Here is a 19989-nt window from a genome sequence, read left to right on the forward strand (position 1 = left end):
CTCTACACTTGTGTGCACACTCAGCACAAAGCAGCAGCAGCAGCAGAGAGCCCTGCCAAGGGCCAGCCATTCCACTCGCCTGATCCGAGTGTCCGCATTAAGCTCCAAAGGGAAATTTAAGCAACATCTGTCAGTTAGAGGAATGCAACCAGCAGACAAGAGGTGCTGAACAGCACAAGAGACTAATAATACACTGGCACAGAAGGGAGCTTTTTGGGATAAAAGCTGGGAAGCAGCAGAATAGGCTAGCATCTGCCAAGCTGCACAAACTCATTGTTTCAGATAGTATCTGCTAACTGTACTGGAGCTCTGAAACAGTACTGAAAAGGTTTTTGATTCTGCTGCACAAAAATAAAAAAAAATAAACAATGATCACAACTCTGCAACCTGGAGGTCAAGCACACCTTATTGGATGGAAGAGGAAGATGAGAACACATGGAAATTGTAGTTAGCATGACAGGGTCTCACCAGCAAATGTAATTGTTGCCCAGACTTTGTGAGCATTAAGGCAATGATAGTAAGGCAGAGTTTGATGAGGGATAATGAGACAGTTCACTGTTTTGTATTTTCACAATCAGGATAAGTCAAGCATAAACAGGGAGGTCAACTGTCAGTTTTAAATGAGGTAGAAGAATGATTAAGAGGCAGAAGACCTTTACCTGCAAATGCAAATTTAAGCAGACCTTTAGAAAGCTTTTTTAGAGCAAGTCTTACTCCGTTACATATTTGGTAGGCTTTTGTTTTTTACCATTGCAAAGGCTTCATGGTTGTGGAAAATGGAGTAAAAAAGAACTTACCCCAAAACAGACAACAGCTCTTAGTTCTACTAACACAACAAGCAATAAAAGAGCTGACTTTTCCAAAGGTAGCAGAACCAGTGTTTTGACCTTTACAGCTCTTTATTCAGGTGAGGATGGGAGCGCCAGGGAATGCTACCCTGCAGTGTAAGCCCTGATGCTGTCTCGCTCCCTTCAAAACAGATGCCACCATCATGCTCTGCTAGCACTTAGCCTTAACACTCCTGTCTTACACCCAAGAAACAGTACATGATAATTCCCTCGGCACCCCAGTAAATGGCGTCCTTAGGAGGTTACAAGCATGCCAAGGAACTCCCACAGCTCTGTAATGAGTCTTACAACACACACCGAGAAGTGGGAGCCCTAATGAGAGCAAAACCCAAGCAAAGGCTGGTATCTACACTCGTGACCGAACACAGTATGTCCTTTTCACAATGGCATCATTCCACACTAGATGGAGAAAAACCTTTCAGGTATTCACACATACACCCTGAAAGCACTCAGTATGTGATACAGCAGTTGAATCTTTTCTCATAAACATTCCTTAAAAAAATTTACAAGATACAGTTTTCACTAAACACGGTCACAGAAACACAAAAGTAATTTGGTTTATTCTGATTTTATCTCTACCACTACATGAGGGCTGTCATCTTTACTCTTGATTTCTATCTTCAAGAAGTTTTTAAAACAATTAAACACCCTTAGGCTACAACTTTATACATGAAGGTCAAAGTGCAAACAAGACTTTTTATTAAAACAGCCCAATTAGTCAGTTGATTCATCTAAGCTGCATATAAATGTGGCGCCACTTTCTAACAACTAGGTACCTGAGGGGAAAAAATGGAAAACAATTGCACTGCCCTCTGCACTAGCCTATCTACAGCACAGCTCAAGAAACTACACACTGAGGTACAGTTTTGTGTTTGCACAAGAGCAGACTAGCTGCAAGTACCTGGTCCATTCACTCCTAAATGCTATGTTACATAAAAATATATAACCACATAACACAGCAGAACAAAGTTGCCACACCTGAGTTTATTAGCATTTGCTAAAATGAAGAGGTAGACAGTGAACCAGGTTACCTGACCTTCTCAGAATGTCCACAGACATTTCTAATACAGCTCTCAGCTCCTTACCAAAATAATGTCTGCAATGATACTGCTCTTAAAATGCTGCCTCTTGCCACACTGGGGCATGGCAGAAGAGAACTGTGAATCTCCTTTGACATTATGCTCCACTATTTATTGACCATAAACACTTTGTTCAGTAGGGTCCCCAGGCCAAAGGAAGAACGAGGCTCCCACAGTCCAGCCTCACCACATATCTGAGACTACCAAGTGACCAGCTGTGGGTGCTGAAGGGGCTGGTTGTACTCGATCATTTCCTCCACACACTCCTGGTACTTTCCTCACATTAAGCAGAGCTTGTTGGGCCAAACTGTGAAAGAGCTGAAGCTCTGCTGAGAAAACCAACCACCCTCAAAAACTGAATGGAAGAAGAGTTTTCCCCGGGGTAAACGTTTTGAACTCAGCTGGCCAGTAACAACACAAGGCAGGCAGCAGAAATAGGAGCCTGGAATACAGGGAAGGAAGCTGAACCAGCTTGCTAGTAGATCAGCCTTAACTATCTTGTGAAATCTCACCCTGAGAAAGCAAGGACAACTAAAATCTAACACCCATTGAAAAATGAGCACCATCTCTTAAAGATTAATGAGAAAACCCTTGAGCTAAGTCTCAGAGCAACAGGAAGACTGTCGATATTCCTGGACTCAAGATTGTGAGGCTCTTTTGTCAGCATAACTTTAGCCATACAAGACATGCGGGAACACAAACGTCAGACAAGGACAGATAAAAGTATATTTAAACTTTCTGAGTCCACACCACTCTAGGTGCAGAACTCTGTGGTTCAGACTACACATACTTTCATTAAACAGATTTTAGAAGCCAAGCCCCTGCTCACTCATGGAAGCACCTTCTGGGCGCTGATGCTTGCCCTGTTGTTATCTGAAGTATAAAAGGGGTTCACTTAAAGAAGAACTGACTTTAAGACAGAAGTTCTCTCAGAGCCCACACATTGAGAAGAGTGAACAGCATTCTCCTCTGGCAAAGAGCATCTACGAACAGCTGCTATTATCTGAAGGAAGTTTTCTCACAAATGCCTTTGCTGTTCAAAAAGCAAACATGAGACAGAGGTCAATGGCCAAGTCCCCACATTGCTTGAATCCTACTCTGCTCTTCCAACTTCCCTACAGATGCATCTAGAACACTTTCAAGTGACCAATGCTGGACTTCACCAACACCACGGACAAGGACAGCTTCTAGTACAGCACATGGGAAGCTGCTCTCTGTCTCCTGGGGAACTGATGAACAGAGGAGGCAGCCTTTGCCCCTTGCAGAGTGCTGTCAGGCCGTGTTACAGATGAGCGAAAGTTTACAAGGCAGCACACCCAAGACCTGTGACTAAAGTTACGGTCCTCGAGCACAAAGCACCTGTAACAAAGCTCAAGTCATGACCCGAGCGATCATCCTAAACCTTGTTCAGAAGGCAGGCGGACTCGTACTAAACGCCCAGAAAACTTCGGATAAAGCAGGGCTTGGCAGGTCCCTTTCTCGCAGGGATACAGGAGGAACGCGGTGACAGTGCTGCCACTGCAGAGCCGCCCGCCCACCCCCGCTCCTGCTTCCCTCACTTTCCTCCCAAAAACTGAGTCTGAGTCCGAGCAGGCAGTGCCTTGGACTGGAAGCACAGACATGCTTTACTCAGACTCATCGAGAAAGCATAAACAAACTCCGGAGGAGGAGCGAGCGCTGCCGAGCATCGCCGTCCCGGGAGTACGCCTCCCGAGGGGCTGCCCGGGCAACCGAGCGGTGCCAGGCGGAAACGCTCAAAGTTGTTCTGGCGTTTCAGACCCGCGGTACCAGCGGGGCAGCCGTGCTGCGCAACGAACTGCGGCGGGCGGTGCGTGTGCGCGAGGTAAACAAAGCCCCACCGGGCAGCCGCAACGTCCCCTCCCGCCGGGCCACCGCGGCCGGGCCCGCTCCGGGCAGCACGGCCCGACCCACGCCGCACCGGAACGGCACCTGCGCCCGCCACAGGGGGAGGCGGAGGCCGCGGCGGAGGCCGCGCTCGCAGGGCTCTCACCCACCTCGTCGCCCCACTTGAGCACGTCCTTGTGGCGGTCGCGCAGGGCGCGGTAGATGTGGAGGAACTGGAGGATGCCGTGCCGCCGCACGTGCTCCGCGTACCGCCGCGTCTCCTCCCAGCTCAGCGGCGAGCCCTGCGACAGCAGCCCCATGCCGGCTAGCAGGGAGGGAAGGAGAGAGGCCGAGGACGCGAGCGGAGCGGAGCGGGTGCGCCCGTGCGCGGTGCGCTCGGTGCCGCGGGTGCGCTAGGCGCCGCGGCGGCGGGACCGAGCCCGGCGCCGCACGTGACGGCGGCCGCGCGTCAGGGCCGTGACTCAGCACTTTCCGCCGGCAGGCGCCGCCCCCGCCGTGCCAGGCGCGGGGCTGAGCGCGGCCTGGCGGCCCCGGGCGCTATCGGCGCGGAGCCGCCGGGCAACCAGCGGGAGCGATTCCGGGGAGGCAGGCCCGGTCACCGGCAGCGACCCTGAGCGCCGCTGCTCCGAACGCCCGGCCCTCGCCCCGGACACAGGGGCGGAGGCGCCGCTTGTCCGCACCAGGCGACATGGCGGCGGGAGGGTGTCCCCCGGCAGGACGGAGCACGTCTGGCCGGGCTGGTGTTCCGGGGGCAAAGGGACCCTTGTGGGCCTGAGAGTGCCAAAATAATGGTTCTGACTGAAAGGCCCCAAAGCGCGGACAGTGTGCGAACGTTTCTGTGTATTTTACAGATCAGAGCACGGGGAAAACTCGGAGTGATGCTCGGAGTGGGTGGAGTGCAGTCCACAGAGGTCGTCCCCCATCCCCCGTGGATTCTGCTCTGCCTCTCTCCGGCTGCGGAACCTTCGTGCTGTAGTGCCGAGCAGTAAAGATGCTGATGCCGTAAAGATGCTGAAAATGAGTTTGTAACCCGGGGGTTGTTCTGGAGGGAATTGCAACAGCATTGTGTCAGGAAAGAGGATGCGGGGGCGTGTCAAAGCGTGTATTTTACAGTCCATAAAAAGTAGAAGGAAGGCTTATTAGTGTTAAATTGTTACTAAATGAACAGACCAAAGGCTGAACGTTAACATGAAGGGAAAGTTTCTCACTGCTGAGAAGCAGAAATTCATTACTCCTGGACCCTCATTGTTACATTCACAAAGCTCATCATCGGCCGCAGGGCTGGTACGTGATAATCCAATGCTTTGAGAATTAGTAAGGTATTTGAATTGTGATATAGCCCGCTAATGGATGAACTGTATTATTAGATATTTCATTGACTGAATGACTATACTTACAAGAACTGTTTGTCTTATTCCAGGATATGAGGTGCCTAAAGGATAGAATAAGCTCCCAAGATAATAGAATAACAAAACTGAAACACATTAGTGGAAGATACCAACTACTAAAGTAAAATGACTCAAAAGTGTTTTAATGGCATACGTTTCTACACAAAAGGCAGCATTGACAGAACAAGCAGTGATAGTTAAAATAACAAACAATTTATAATGACCTTTTTTTAGGAGCTCATGATTTTTTTAAAAAAAACCTCATGGTTTTGACAGAAATTGTACAGGCTGGCCTGATTGAAAGCAGTGCTGTTGTTGGTACTATAGTAGATTTGGAGATGGCTGTTTGACTTAGTTTGGTGGACAAGAAAACAGTCTTTTCTTCTAGCTAAAAAATCCCATAACCTTTTTTGTTTTTGAAACATCAAGAGGCCAAAAGTCTCACACTTGTCAGTGGTAGAGTCTGATGAGGCATATCCCTCATGTGAAAGCCAAATTGCACTTTATTTCAGAACTAAGAGGACAGAGCCTTGCATGTTTGAGGGCAATTGCACCAAAATATCAAGATTCCATATTTGTGCCATCATGCTGCCATCCAGCCTCAGCTTTTCCACAGCTTTGAGGTAGAGCTGAAGCACCTCAGGAGTCCTGCTAGTGACAAGGAGCACCTGATAGCCAACAGCTATGTCAGCCCCCTCTAGCTCTTGGGGCAGTGAGCCTGGGTCTGGAGCAAACCTTGTTGTATCAAATCAAAGTTAATGTTGTCACCTTACAAATCTGAGCCAAGGTGTCCATATTGTTTAGGGTCCATGCTCTCAGTTCACTTGGCTGGCAGCAAGAGCCCTGTGTTACTGAGAAACTTCTCTGGAAGAATTGGGTATTTGGTATAATCCCAGCTGCTTTGAGTGTGCTGGTGTATAATGCACTGTAAATGTTTCCAGCAACATACAAAAAATTTTGAAAATAAGATCAATTTTATTATATTGCAGGCTGCTGTTGCACAGTCTGTTCTCTTCAGCTGATCACTAATGCTGCTCTTTGACCTGCAATTCAAGAGCACATTTTCAATGTCCTGTCTTTCTCGGTATTTAAACCCAGCTCATTTTTGTGTTCCTTTAGTGTCAATATCTGCTCTATTTCCAGTCCTGTGTGCTTAGTCTCATCAACTATTGAGCTAATAAATTGTTTGGAACAGAAATCAAGGTATTTTCCTTTTGCACCAGTAAAACTGATAAAGATGTAAACTCTTTTCTCACACTGCAATCTCTAGCATAACAGCGTGACAAAGTCAGCTCTGTTTATGAATGTTCACTACCTTCAGCTGAAACCTTTTCCCTCCAGTTCTGGTGTATGTGTTCTGACAGTGTGGGGTGATCCATAGTGGAGGACTAAGCTATTCTAAAGTTGACAGCATCACATGCAGAAATGTTCATTTGCACATCACCTAAAATATGACTTCAAGACAAACCACCATTGTATAATATCTGCCCACATGCTTAATGTTGTATAATTATTTCCAGTACACTGAGTATCATGTATAATTACTTCAAATATACTTAAGAGGAAAAAAAGCTTCTCTGAACATACAGGCAGTATTTTGGATGATGTTACTGCTTTACTCTGTACCCATATCCCCAGCCCCAAGGCTAACTACCTTTTCTGAATGGTTCAGAGGAAATAGTTGAGGGGAAAGGCTGGTGTACCTGTAATTTAGTAGGTTGATTGGAGGAGATTGACTTGCAACTTGCACAGCAAGAAGCTGTTTGACATGTTCCTGTCATTCTCCACAGAGGATAAGTCACTTTTTGTTTTGTATAGCTGCAAAGCTATTCAAATCAGCTGCCACTAAATCTAAATAGAGCAGCTTGGCTCTTTGAGAATATACCCACTGGGAGAGATGAAAGATATGTAGACTTATAGGTGAGGCCACTCCTACAGAATCCTTTCTTTTGCTGGCTGTCATTAAAAGTAATAAGTAAAGAGGAGACGTCTTGTGATGAGGCTGTTATTAGAAGGAAGAAAGAAAGATTTGTTTTACTTCATGAATCATCTGCAAAAAAATTTTAAAGCAACTTTGTTCAAGGTAACTTTTGAGCTGGCATTGCTGTATTTGGGTTATTCTCTGAGTAAAATGAAAAGACTTCAAATGAAACAGTCATCTTCCAAAGTTTTTAAATGGTATGTTTGGTAGAAATTGTATTTTTTTTTTTACCAAATATTTTAATGCTTCCAGGTCTATAATTTATGATAGGCACTTGTGTCCAGTATAATTGATTCAGGTGAGCAGGAGATGCAGTATCTGCTTCCTTTTGAGTGAGGAGGCCTCCAGACATTTCCTGAGGCACTGGAGAGACCTGTGCTCAGTCAATTATTTCTTGATGCAGAAAGTCTTGCTGACTAGCAACTTGGATTAAATGACCTCTCTGGGGAGTGAAGGAAGTCAGGACACTGAAAATATTCAAGTGAAGGATCTGATGTGTCTTCCAGTTAAAGTCTTGCTGCTATGCATTGAGGAATATGACTAATGGGGACTTATTCTGGTCTAACTAATAATACTTATTCCTCTCCAAGCCAACTTCTCAAGTAGTGTATGAGAGACATGGGTGTGGTTTGTCAGTATTGCTTTAAAATTTCTTCTTCTTGCTGTTGCCTGATGTAGAAATGACTGTAGTAGCATGAGTCTAAGTGGCGTATTTCTAGGAATTCTTTTGTGAATTTTTATTTATAACCATTGGTTTTGAGGGTTGGAGTTTTTTTCTTCAGTAAGGATGAATTTTGCATTTCATTCTATAAAGTTTCATGCATTTATGTAAAAAGTGAATATAATCACGTTGTTTCACCACTTTGGTCTTTATTAGCATGTTCCTTTTGCAAGGGACTTGAACTTCTCATTTCTGAGTAGCCCACATACTCTTTTTCTGTGTCTGTGGACAGGACACAATTATGGTGCCTTGTCTGACTTGGGCATACCTAATCGTGCCATGAATGCTGCTGGCAGTAATAGCAGTTGTAGTTTGTGAATTACCCTGCACATTGCTGAGCTGCTCCCTCTCAGGGTGCTCTGGCGTGGTGACTGATGCCCATTGCATCCTGTTCACCTTTTTGTCCTACCACCACCAGTTCCCTTGGAAGTGCACTCTCCTACCAATTCAGCTGTCACTGTGTCCAAACCTGTCCTAAAGAGGCTCTTTGATGACTGCACAACATAGAAAGAATTTCAAAGAAAGCAAGAACTTCCAAATTACTTTCCAGTTTATTTTCTTTCCAGCATCTTTTAAGATGAAGATCCTTTATTATAGGATTATCTTTATATTCTTTTTCATAGCTCACCTTTGGTTTTTTTTTTTCTTAGTAGATACCTGTGTAAAATAAAAGAAGCCCAGGTGCTCGATGGCAGCGCTGATGACTTCCTCCTCATCCTCTCTGCATGTTGAGTTGTTGTCTTTAATGCATCACTTCATTCACTGTGAGTATCAGAAAAACAGTGGCTGAGTGCAAAGTCCTTCCAAAGACTCTGTTGATAATTAAGCTTTACAAAAGCCTGAATTGTGAGTGTGCATCTTAACAAAGCAACTGAGCTCCTTGGTTACTTGAATTCCCACCACAGGCAGGAGTGTAGGTGTCTGCACTTTTTTTGCACACATGTATCCTCTTGAAGGACAACACGCCTAAAAGTCCTAATTCCATCATCAACATCTCCTGAAAAGAATGCACAAACCCACAAATATTAGTTAAATGTGGATTGGAGCATTCAAAAGTTAGTAAGTTAGTTGAAAAGCAGAATAAATAAATAATATTTTTCTCTTTAGCAACTGTGTCATCTTTCCTGCCACACTCAAGCTGTAGCATATTTTTTATGTAAAGTTTAGCAGCTAAGAATAAAGTCCTGATCCTTAGTGGAAAAAATAGTAGAATTCCTAAGTAAGATGCGTTAGTACTAGTTTTTATATCTTTTTAAATATCAGTTTTCAGTCTCCAGTTTTTTTACAGGCTGGGAAATAAAAGCAGAGCCAGTGAGCTGCACTGCCAGGTAAGAGTTGGAACCCAAACCATGCTTCCCATTACCAAATTCCCCAAGGTTCCATTGTTCTAGTATTTGAGGGTTATAGAAAATAACTGCCTGGTTTCTCTCCATGCCTGTAAATGATTATAGGCCTCACATTTCTAACCTCTCCTAATTCTGCCAGTAACAGCAGTACAGCCTCCATGTAGTTACCCAGTTGTTCACATCTGTAACTTCTTTAATCTTTGTCCAAATTCCAGTTCCTGCCACAGAATGCATCAGGCAGCAAGATAAGACTCAGGGAAATGTAACCCTTGCCCCAAATAACCTGTCATGAACTGTAATGTTTTATCACAAGAACTGTACTTTGCACAGTTGTGTAAAAGAGCAATCATCTGCTTGCCAAACCTGCAGCTCTCCCACGCTCTGTGGTGCTGACAGCAGGATTCCCAGGTTTTGCCTGTGGGATTCCTGCTGCCTGCTGATTCTTTCCAAAGCCATGGCTCTTGGGTAGCAGCACCAAGGCAGCATTGTTGGGTTTGTGCCCTGCACAGATCCATGCTTGGGACAGCGAGGCAGAGGAGGCTGCAAGGTTCCCTCAAGTGCAGGCTGTGGGGGCATACAGCAGCAGAGCAAGAAGGAAGAACAGCAGATACAGCCAAAAAATTCCATGCTTAAAATAATTCAGTCTAATGCTGGTTATAACCTCCCTTTTAGTGTATGCACATGTGCAGGTTTTAGTCATGTGGATTACCCCCTGAGAAACCTTTGTTCTTCTCAAATTTCTCATGACTCCAGTGTGCTTTAATCTTCTTTTTCATCAGAGCTGTGTAATTCTGTGGCACTCCACCAAGGAAAAGGCTTTAACTATGTCATGAAAGAGTTGTTCAAAATCCCAAGTAGAAACCTGTGTATTACTACATGTAACAGAAGATTGAATTTATTAATAAGCCTAAACATGTTCCAGGCATCTTGAGTGAAAAATGCTGTTAGCTAGCTCAGCAAATATTAGTGGGACTGAACTGCCAATTTGCAAATAGACTGGCTATATCAAGAAAGATAACATTGGCCTTCCATTTAATAGTTCAGGTATTTGAATAATTTTACATTCCATTTTTATCTTTCTTTGGCAGCTTGTATTTCTGGAGAGAGCTTCAGGTACTGAGAAATGGGTGGAATATAAGCTGAATAGGTCTGCATTTTCCCAGTGAGAAACTGAGTTATGTGAGGGAACAGCTCCTGGCTGCTGTCTCCCTGCTGCTTCCACATGGTGCATAAACAGCACTGTTGGAAGTAGCTATAGATCATGGGCTGCAGGGTCTTTGGTGGTCTCACCACACTTGTTTCTCAGCCTTTGTTGCTGAAGGATTCAGTCCTAAATGACCCAGGAGGTTGTTGAGACATAAAGGATAGATTCTCAGAGACAAAGATGCTACAACTAAACAGGCATGTGCAGCTCTCAAGGGATGGCTAAGTGCTTTGGAAACACCTCAGTAGATACTACTGGACATTTTAGGCCTCTAAACATACTTAAAAGGTAGCTTTCTCTTGGAGTGCTTTTTGTTCACCTTATCACATTATTGCTCAATCCTTTGAGCCAGGCTATGTAATTACTGTCAGGCTGCAGATGGCTATTAGGAGAAGCCTGCAGGACACATAACAAAGAATTAAAGTGTCTGCAGCAAAGCTCCACAGGTAAAGTTACACGTTTGGGCTTGAGCTTTTCTGACAGCTCATTTCCACTTAAAGAGGTTCTGTGCCCTTCTCCCTGTCCTCCTTTTTTGCCTTGGCCTACGTCCCCTTACATGCACTGGCTTGTGTTTTCTGACCCTGCACCAAGCCAATTCTAATTACTGGAATTAGGAAGAATATTAAACTGGAAAAAAGGTGAATCATTTGTGATAGCATATGGAGTTGACTCAAAGCATGAATGTACTGATGAGCACAGAGATAATGCAAAGGATGTGACTGGATCTGGGTCTAGGGAAGGGAAGTGGAGAAAAATGAAGCAAGAGCTTTACAGCAATGGAAATGTGGTTAATGTTCTTTGTGGTGAAGTGCCATTACTCCTGAATAACAGATGGCCAAATTCTGTTAATGCACAGTCCAGCATCATCCTGCATATATATGTTATCCTTGTCCTTATGGTTTTGCCTTTCACAGCGTGAATCTCAGTGGATAAAGCTGGGACTGCAGTGTGGCCGATCAATGAAACACCAGCAACAAGGTTTTCCTCTGAGAGAGGGTGGTCAATAGTAGTGGCACATTTTAAGCTTGCCCCTCAGCTCTCTCCAGGTGATAATGTCTTGCCAGCTCCATGGGCTGAAGGTAGGCTTTCTTTCTCCTTTTTTTTTTCCCCCTCATTTTTTAGCTGTTTTTCTCCCCTATCATAAATTCTAGAAACAGATCAGCTTTCCATCTTCCTCTCAAAAATCTGTAGAAAAGCAAGACAGTAAATAAGTAAATGGCAATGAAACATACTGGCCATGAAAGATTTGGCATAATTCAGTTGGAGGAAAAGGAGGAAAGTTAATGGTTGGCAGCAACTAGTAATCTCTCCAGCATTTCAAACTTTTTTCCAGATTAACTGAAGACATTTTCTGGTTTTGTTGAAGTGAAAGACAATATTTCCATTGGCAACAGTTGGGGCAGTTTTAATCCTTTAAGTTTTGAACCATCCTGTTTTTCAATCTAAAATAATAAAGTACAATATTCTTTTCAAACTGGGTCAGTTATCTGATGTGTGGATTCATCATTCATTTTGACACTTACCTGATTATATCCTCATTCTTCTACTGAGGTTAGTTTAAAAGAAAAGGCACCTCCCAAGCTGTCCTCCCTTGAAATGTCACCTGAGGCTTTCTTGTTCACTTTTTAAGCTCTGTGGGAAGTACAGCTTCAGCCCTATTATAAACAAAACACAGCAAGAACCTGTCTTCCTCATGCAACATGTCTTGGGGTGAGCGTAGCAATGAGTCACTGTTGCCTGTGGCACCCTGCTTTGGCTGGGCAGGTGCAGTGGCAGGAGCATGGGAGCATCAGTGGTGTGGGCAATTCGTGCACAAGGGCAGTTCATGCCATGACACAGGCAGCCATGTGTGCTGGGGAGCAAGGCAGTTGCCTGGACATAAACTGCAGAGGGTGGCCAGGACATCCACACAGAGCTGAAGACACAAAACAGGACTTAGTGGACCTCTGTGCCTTCTGCCATGTGGCTGGAGGCTGGGTGCAGTATGCCAGGCACTCAAGAGGCATCTACATGTAAAAACCTGCATCTTTCTTGAAAGAAACACACCCTAGAGCTGGTATGTTAAGAAGTCATGGGTGAAAGAGCTAACCCACACAGAGAAGGTACTTGCTGGTTTTCTTTAATGTATTCTCCTCTGAAACCTTTAAATGGATTACGGTTTCCACTTCTTTTTAAACAAATGGACAATTTGAGCTGGTTTTTCCCTTTTGTATAGCATATTGGACATTTTGGCAGCCTGAAGGTCAAGGTTCCCATGTTGCAGTTGCCTTACAGGCAGCTCTCAGCCCAGGGCTTCTGGTTGCACAAATGTATCCCTCATGTTTTGTCTCCTGGAAAAATGGAGGAATGGTCCACCTTCAAGTGGACAGATTAATCAGAACTCAAGGAAAATTATGCCCTTCAGGAGGACAGATTAACTTTGAAGAAAGGAAGTCTTCTTTGTCTGTGCATGTAGGTATTGGATACAGTGGTCTGTCCTGGCATAGATCAGAGGGAATTTCAAGCTTTCAACTTCATATTTCCCTATGATACCTTTAGGTATTCTTTGTAGTCTGTACTGTGCAAACACATTCTACAGTCAGCCTGAGGACATTGGTGTAACTGTGCCCAGTGAGAGTAAAAAATGTGTATTTTCTGGGGTTGAGCTGAAATATGCTGCTCTCTGAAACGTCAGCTTTTAGGGTTGAGTGGAGAACTTTCAGTGAAGGTAAGAATACTGCCACAGTAAATGCAGCTGGGCATTGCTATCTCACACAGCCTGACAACACAAGACATGAAAACTAGGTTTTCACAGCTTGCTTAGTCTGCATTTTTTAGTTAACCATCTTGGATTACTGAGTCATAGAACTCAGCTGCAGTTGACTTGAACTTTGAGAATAATTACAAAAAATATTACATTTTTAATTTCCTATTCAGAGCTGTACTGGGAATCAGTTCAGTTAACAAAAGAGGGTGTAGAAGATCAGTGCTAATAAAAATCCTGCCTAGAATCTCATTAAGAAATCTAATCTGTTCCCGTGTATGGAATGAAGTAGGGATCTCTTGAAAGAAGTACGATGCAGTTGTCTAATTTAAAAAGTGTTATCATCACATGTACACAATTGGATGCCACATCAAAGGCAAGCTTAATTCTGGCATTCCATGATATTAAAGATACTGACTTTGCAATAACAATTTTCTTTCAGTGCAGGGACATTTTTGCTTGGGTGGTGTGTGTGAATACCCTCATAGTTTCACAAAATTGGGAAGGTGAACATGCAGGCCTCCTATGAATATACCACCCCTCCCATGCCCAGTTTGCTTTCTGAGCAGCAAAGGCATTTGTGAGGGGTGTCTCAAAGGAAAGGCTTGGCTGTGGTATGTGGGAGCCTCTGGCCATGGTTCTATACATGGTTGAATACACTATTCATGTTGTGATTTATGTCATTTAACTCAGCAAGTTAGGATGCTTTTGATTCATATCATGTCCTCTGTCCTTTGAACTGCACTCACAGCCAGGCTGCCCCTCCCAGGGAGTCTGTGCCAAAAGGATGCTAAGACATCTGTGTTCTCATTGCCTTCAACACATTATATGCTGTTAAATGAAACTTGCTTATTCCCAACTCCAGAAGAAGCCAAAATGAACTGGGCACAGAACTGTCTTGTACTTGCTTTTCATAATTTGTGATAAGTGTGTGTCTTGTGCTGATCCATTGGCTCCATGTGCTGATCCCTGCCTTGGAGCCTTCACAAGAGCATAAGGCTGGCCCAGCTGAGCAGCTGCAGCCTTACTGTGTGGGGATGGCACATCTGTCAGTCCCTGCTTGGTTCACAAACCTCCACAGACTGGAGGAGCAAGGCCCCCTCAGCACTTCCAACCCATATTTGTTGTGCCCTTGGAATTTGAGGACTTTCTTATATCGTGCAACCCTCACCTTTCCAAGTGGGAAATTCTTCATCAAATTCAAAGTTACCAAAGAGCTTCCCAAGGGACCAGTTGTAGTCCTGTCAGCCTAGGAAACAGCATGTTTCTCACCTGGTCATGTTCTCAACAGTGATCAAACTCCTCCATAAAGAAGATGTATTTTATGTCTTTTTTTGTTCTCAGTTGTTGGAAGTTTGGCTGGCTAAGGACTGGAAAAGTACAAAACCGTGGCTAATTCCCAGTCCTGCACCTGTAAGATAGCGTGTCCTTGGGCCTAGCTGTAGTGTGATAACAAACAGTGAAAGAGACATGAGAAAAGAGAGATGTAACCCCTAAGGAATGAGGAAGAGTTCATGGTATAGTTTAACCAATAGATTGCTTGGCTTACAGAATATTCATAAGCTTATTATTTGCTGTATAAGTGTTTGATACTTTCTTTAATAAACTGGACCTGAAGGACCTGAGGGACCGGGACCGGACCGGACCTGAGGGCCATGATGAACCAACTGGTGTCCTGGTCTCCTTCCTCCGACACTCAGTAATGACAACTATTTTTGTCAACATTTTCTAATGACAGACACTCTTAGTGATGCCAAGAGTGAAAATTTTCAGCTGTATGGAAGTCTTGCAAAGTCAAAGAAGAACTTAAGGGGAGAACAACTGGACACTTTTTCCTGTAAACACTGATGCCAGATTTGTATAATTATTAATTTCTGTCCTGATTTCACCATTCCTTAAGAAATAGAACATGATTTTGCCCACTGTAAAATAAAGACAATAGCTGCTATTCAGTTGCATATTGTACTTGTGAAGGAAGCAAGTTCCTGCTTCTCAGATTTCTGCATTTGTTAAGCTGACCCACTTGCACACCGACTTCTTCAAGACCTACAGAGCCACTCAGTAGCAGAATCCAAAACAGAATTAAACCTGAGAGAGGAATCAGAAGGTAGAAACTGTCCTAGTTGATGGGGAAATATTTGATTGACTGCACTAAGGACATAGTTTATTTTAAATATTCTCATCCTTTTGAAATACTAAGAGATCTAAAAGTAGATACTGCAACCTTGAAATGGAGCATTGCTATTTGTGGGGATGGCGCCAAAAGTAACTGTAATTGCCAAAAATAAACAGAAATATTTAGTTGCTTTTCAGCAAGCACTGACCAAATAAAGGAGCTCCGCTGGATCAAGCTGTAAGTTAATTAGTGACCCATCACTAGGGTCTTTGCTTCTGAAAGTTTGACACCACTTTTATAACAAACCCATAAGATGTTGCATTTTAGAAAATACCACTTTCCCTGCTGCCTCTGTCAACCTGAACAATTCCATATGAACTAAAAAACTGTTTAGCTGTTGTCATGCTCCCCTAAATTCTCTGCTGTCTGCTTAAATCTTAGGCTGCTTGGAATTTAAACAATTAAAATTTGTGGATGTGTTTTTGTATTGTTGTTTGGCCATGGGTTATATGGTATGGTTATATATAATCAATATGGGGTGCTTTCCATGGTAAGTTACATCAATACATGGCAGCAGTGCTGTGAAAATCAGGTTTCCAATTCCTTGGTAGTCAGGAATTTCTGACCCAATAGGATGCTATTTGAAATAATCTAAAAGGATCAAATATTCTGTAAGAAAATAAATTAACAAATCCTTTTTATCAGCTCATATTGGTTTTCTGTTGATGTATCACCAAATGAAGCCAGAAAGATAAGGAATTCTTTTTTTCAGAAAAAATGAATCCATTTCTTATCTTTGGAAAAATTTGGCTGGTCTCTATCCTTGAGTGATGTTATGTTATTTCTCTGAGCTAATAAAAAGACCAATGACTCAGCATCTGTAAGTTGTACTTCAATCTCAGGTGAAAAGTTTGAACAGCATGCCAATATTTCATCCCAGTGTTAATGTATTATCTTCAGGAGAGACCAAGGGGAGCCTTCTGGAATGCAAAGATGAATACATTTAGCCATAATTATTTTTAAGTCCTCTGCTTGTTTTCCAGGTGGCACCTGTTATTCCTAAATGACTTTAATTCCTCATTTGGATTGACAGATCCAATTTACCATCAACTCTGCCACTTCCCTACCAAAACTGGCAGGAAATATACTGATACAGAAAAAAGGACAATTACAGCAAGAAGTATTTTCTCTTCTGTCTGGCGACTTGGTTTATTTTAATCTTCTGCACTATCAATTATTTCCAAAACCCTCAAGTGGAAAATGCAGATGTAAACAGAATTATGGGACTCCATAGAGCACAGCTTGCACAGTTTCAGGAGAAAAAGTAGTTTCAGGAATTGAACTCAGGTGATTTTTTTTAAAATTGCACTTCAAAGTTGTGGGGAGAAGGGGGGTGCACAGAGATAGGAGGCAGCCTCAGAGTATTTGTGGGGAGGCCACTGTGCAGCAGCAATGTTTTCCACGAGTTCACCAGCCCAGGGCCAGGCTGATCAGGAGCCCTCTTGGAGCAAGAGCACCTTGTCTGGGTTTCTCTTGCCTATGTCACTGAGCAGCATCACATGTGTCATGGTCTGATACAGCTCAAACCTACTAATTCTTTTTGCAGAGAGAAGAACAAGAGTTTCTCAAGTTGCTCGGTCACTACTAAATTGAAACATAATTAAAATAATAACACAAAAATCTCTATACTGTTTCATGAGGGTTGCCATGAGGCTCCTGTGCAATACAGGCAGCTGACTGCTTCGTTTAGCTTTTCACAAATCTGGTGACTTGTCTGAAGTGAACCCTTTCAGAACCTCCTCTCCTGGCACTTCCAGTTTGCATTGCAGTTCTAACAAAGCTGCTCTTTGAGGGCTGTATGACTTGGGTGGCCCAGCTGCAGAAAGCAGCTATGCCCTGCACATTCTTGGAGAGAAGGCTGAAAAGGATTCCTGTGCTAGGGCTGAGAAGTTGGTTCAGGAATGGGAATTGTATTTTCAAGCTAACATTTGCCAGAATTGATACTAAAAGATGTAGTGTTGCCTCCCTCCTGTTCATTCCTACCCTCTCCCTTGAGTTTGCACAAGCTTGGTCTGAACAACAAAGGAATTAATCCAGTTGACGTCAGCCAATGGGAACAAAACCACAGCTGTAATCTGGTTTGGGGTTCTGATGTGGTTTTCCATCCAGCCACATGGACCTGTGTGCCCACAGGAGGCAGAGCTCGAGGGAAGGGAGAGAACTGTCCCTCAGGAGACCAGGGAGGAGGATGCAGGGTGGTCTCTGGGAGCCTGTGCTTCCTCACAGGGTGAGGTTATGTGCGATGGCTGAGCCTGGGGGTGCCTGTTAACCTGGCAACAGTGACACCGACCTCCAGCAGAGCTCTGTGAGCATTTGTGAAATTTTTCTGATCCTTACTGCCCTGTGCTGGGCTGGTGCACACATGAGCACCAAGCCCCATGCCACAGCATGCCACAAGCAGGATGGAAGTGCTGGAGCAGCATGAGCAGGAGCCCTCAGACAGCGTATCCCAGGCAGCCACAAAAATTGCAGAGATGGACATGTGGCAACCTGGGAGGACTATGCACAATGGTGTGTAGGACATGCTGGGAGGTGTCCCAAGCCCAGCTGTCCTAGAATTTCACCCACAAAGTAAGTCATGAGCATTTATTGTACAACTGTGTGTTCAGGATGGCTTTTCACAATGAAGTTGCATTAAATTGACTTCTTTGTGTGTTGAGAAACCAAGTCAGAGTTGTGGAGCACCTCTGCATCTACACACGAGCCCATAGTAGGGATTTTGCACGCTAACTCCAGGGTTGGAGAAAGAGGCATGTGGAAACTTGGGCTGTCCTAAAAATAGGGCATTGCAAGAAAAAGTTTCAAGGTCCTTTACTAGTAAATTGTTGTTTTTTCTGTTTTGCAATACAGGACAACTAAATATTCTGATCTTGTTGAAACCAATATATCTCTTTCATCACTTTCTTTATCACCGACTAGAAAAATATACATTAATTCCTGGAAAAGCTTACAAAAACCAAAAAGGTAAGTGAACTAATTTCACCTTTGTGGAAGAGGGCAACTTGTTGGTACTTGCTGTCAATGTTCATTGATTTTATCTGGTGGAAAGATGGTGGTGACACCAGCATTGAGGTGCCTTGCTCTAACAACTCACACATGTACAGGGGCTGTTGAACAGATGGAGAGAGCTCAAAGAAGTGGCAGAAAATGTAGCATCTTCCTCTGTGAAAATATACATAAATATATTTTTGTTTTCTCACTCTTCCCAGTGGGAAGATTTTTTGATTTTTCAGCCTAGATGAAGGAAGACTCAGCAATCCCAGTGTCCATCCATCTATCCCACTCTAAAAGCTTTGAAAACAACCACCAGTTTTTAACATCATGAAGTGACACAGAGCTCAAAAGAATTATAGTAGGATTCATTTCACCTAAGTTTAGCCTTCTGTAGTACCAATGTCTTCATCTGACATAATCCCTTTGGTTGCCCTTACAGTTAGTGGAGACCAGCTGGCATGTTTAACCATGATTCAAATGGCCTGATTTAGATGTCTATTTTGGGATAAGATGAATCATGGACTAAGAGTGCCTTTCTCTCTTTTCTGCTTCGTTAGGATGACCATCTGAGATGAACAGTGGGATTTTCTACACGACTTCTGAAGACTGTCTCTATATAAGAAAGGAAATTTAATGAGGCAAAGCTGAAGTGTGTGCTCACCAGCAGTGGTTGTGCCACTCACCGTGGGTGTCAAGCTGCGAGACAGAACATGTCCCTTGTCAGGGCTTCAACTAGATGGTATTTAGAGGTCATGAGAAGAAACATGCTGAAGAAGTACAGCTGAGGTGAGGAGAAAGTCATAAAGAGCTTTAGGAGAGGTTATTGTGTTGGGCAGGTATGAAAATAAAACATGAGTTCGCAATAATCCAGGCTTCACCACTTTTACTGTTTGTGGAATTAAATGATTATTCCCAGGAACTCACCACAGCTCTGTGTGCTGTGACTGCTCAGATAAAACAACTTCTAAAATAACCCTTTCAGTATTTAGAGGTCAAGCCCAACCTCCGATCAGCTTATGATGCAATTTAGTAATTTTCCATTTCCAAACTGATACTTTTCAAACACATGCTTTTGATGATTTTTCCAAGAAGCACTCTCTCTTCTCTGAAAAAGTCATTGTAAATTTCTCTCTTCTCTGAAAAAGTCATTGTAAACACCTCATGGCCACCTAATTATTTTCTCTGAAAGTCCTCAGGCCCGTTAAACTCTTGTTGATGGTCGAGTAGTTGCTATCCTGAAACTGCTGCCTCAGAATGATTGTTTCTGTTTGCTGTTACTTTCTACCTCATGGCTCCCAGTCCAAGGCTTCTGTTCAGACCTTTTCTTTGTTGAGCACAATGAAAGTCTTAGTCAATACATCTCCCTGTGTCTATAAAATTTATGGTAATGCAAGTAAATAAATGTGAATACATTACTGTACTAGTTCTGTCCTGAATGTGTGAATGTTAGTGGTGTCCCTTCTAAACTGAAGGGTCTGGAAGCTGTTATGACCATGTCTCTAAAACACGGTGAGACCTGAAAAGTTGCCTGGTTAAGCTGGGCACTCAGTTGTTTGCGGGAGGAGATTGAGAAGCAGGATCAAGCTATACCGGCAGAAGGGGCAGCTATGGACAACAACAAAAGAGGAAACAAAACGGAAGAA

At 43.6% G+C, this 19989-nt stretch overlaps 1 protein-coding gene and 1 long non-coding RNA gene across 14 annotated transcripts in view; one reads left to right on the top strand and one right to left on the bottom strand.

The window, feature by feature from the left end:
* The window catches only part of GCLC (glutamate-cysteine ligase catalytic subunit), a 36708-nt gene extending 32477 nt beyond the window's left edge, over window positions 1-4231 (bottom strand). Inside the window, exon 1 of the mRNA XM_005486000.3 lies at window positions 3943-4231. Within this exon, the coding sequence (XP_005486057.2) occupies window positions 3943-4092 (150 nt within the window). The 5' untranslated portion in view covers window positions 4093-4231. The remainder of the gene's footprint in view (window positions 1-3942) is intronic.
* An 18-nt stretch (window positions 4232-4249) lies between these two features.
* On the top strand, window positions 4250-19766 carry LOC102065341 (uncharacterized). Of its 13 annotated transcripts, XR_012579734.1 has the most exons (7): window positions 4257-5077; window positions 8534-8647; window positions 9172-9211; window positions 11348-11512; window positions 16336-16639; window positions 18203-18316; window positions 18904-19766. It is a non-coding gene; the product is annotated as an uncharacterized LOC102065341 (long non-coding RNA). The 13 variants fall into 13 exon arrangements; XR_012579731.1 differs by having other exon boundaries at window positions 4252-5077; window positions 9172-11512; XR_012579732.1 differs by having other exon boundaries at window positions 4253-5077; window positions 8534-9211.
* The last annotated feature ends 223 nt before the right edge of the window (window positions 19767-19989 follow it).

The sequence above is a fragment of the Zonotrichia albicollis genome, chromosome 3 (assembly GCF_047830755.1).
Source record: "Zonotrichia albicollis isolate bZonAlb1 chromosome 3, bZonAlb1.hap1, whole genome shotgun sequence".
Lineage (NCBI taxonomy): Eukaryota > Metazoa > Chordata > Aves > Passeriformes > Passerellidae > Zonotrichia > Zonotrichia albicollis.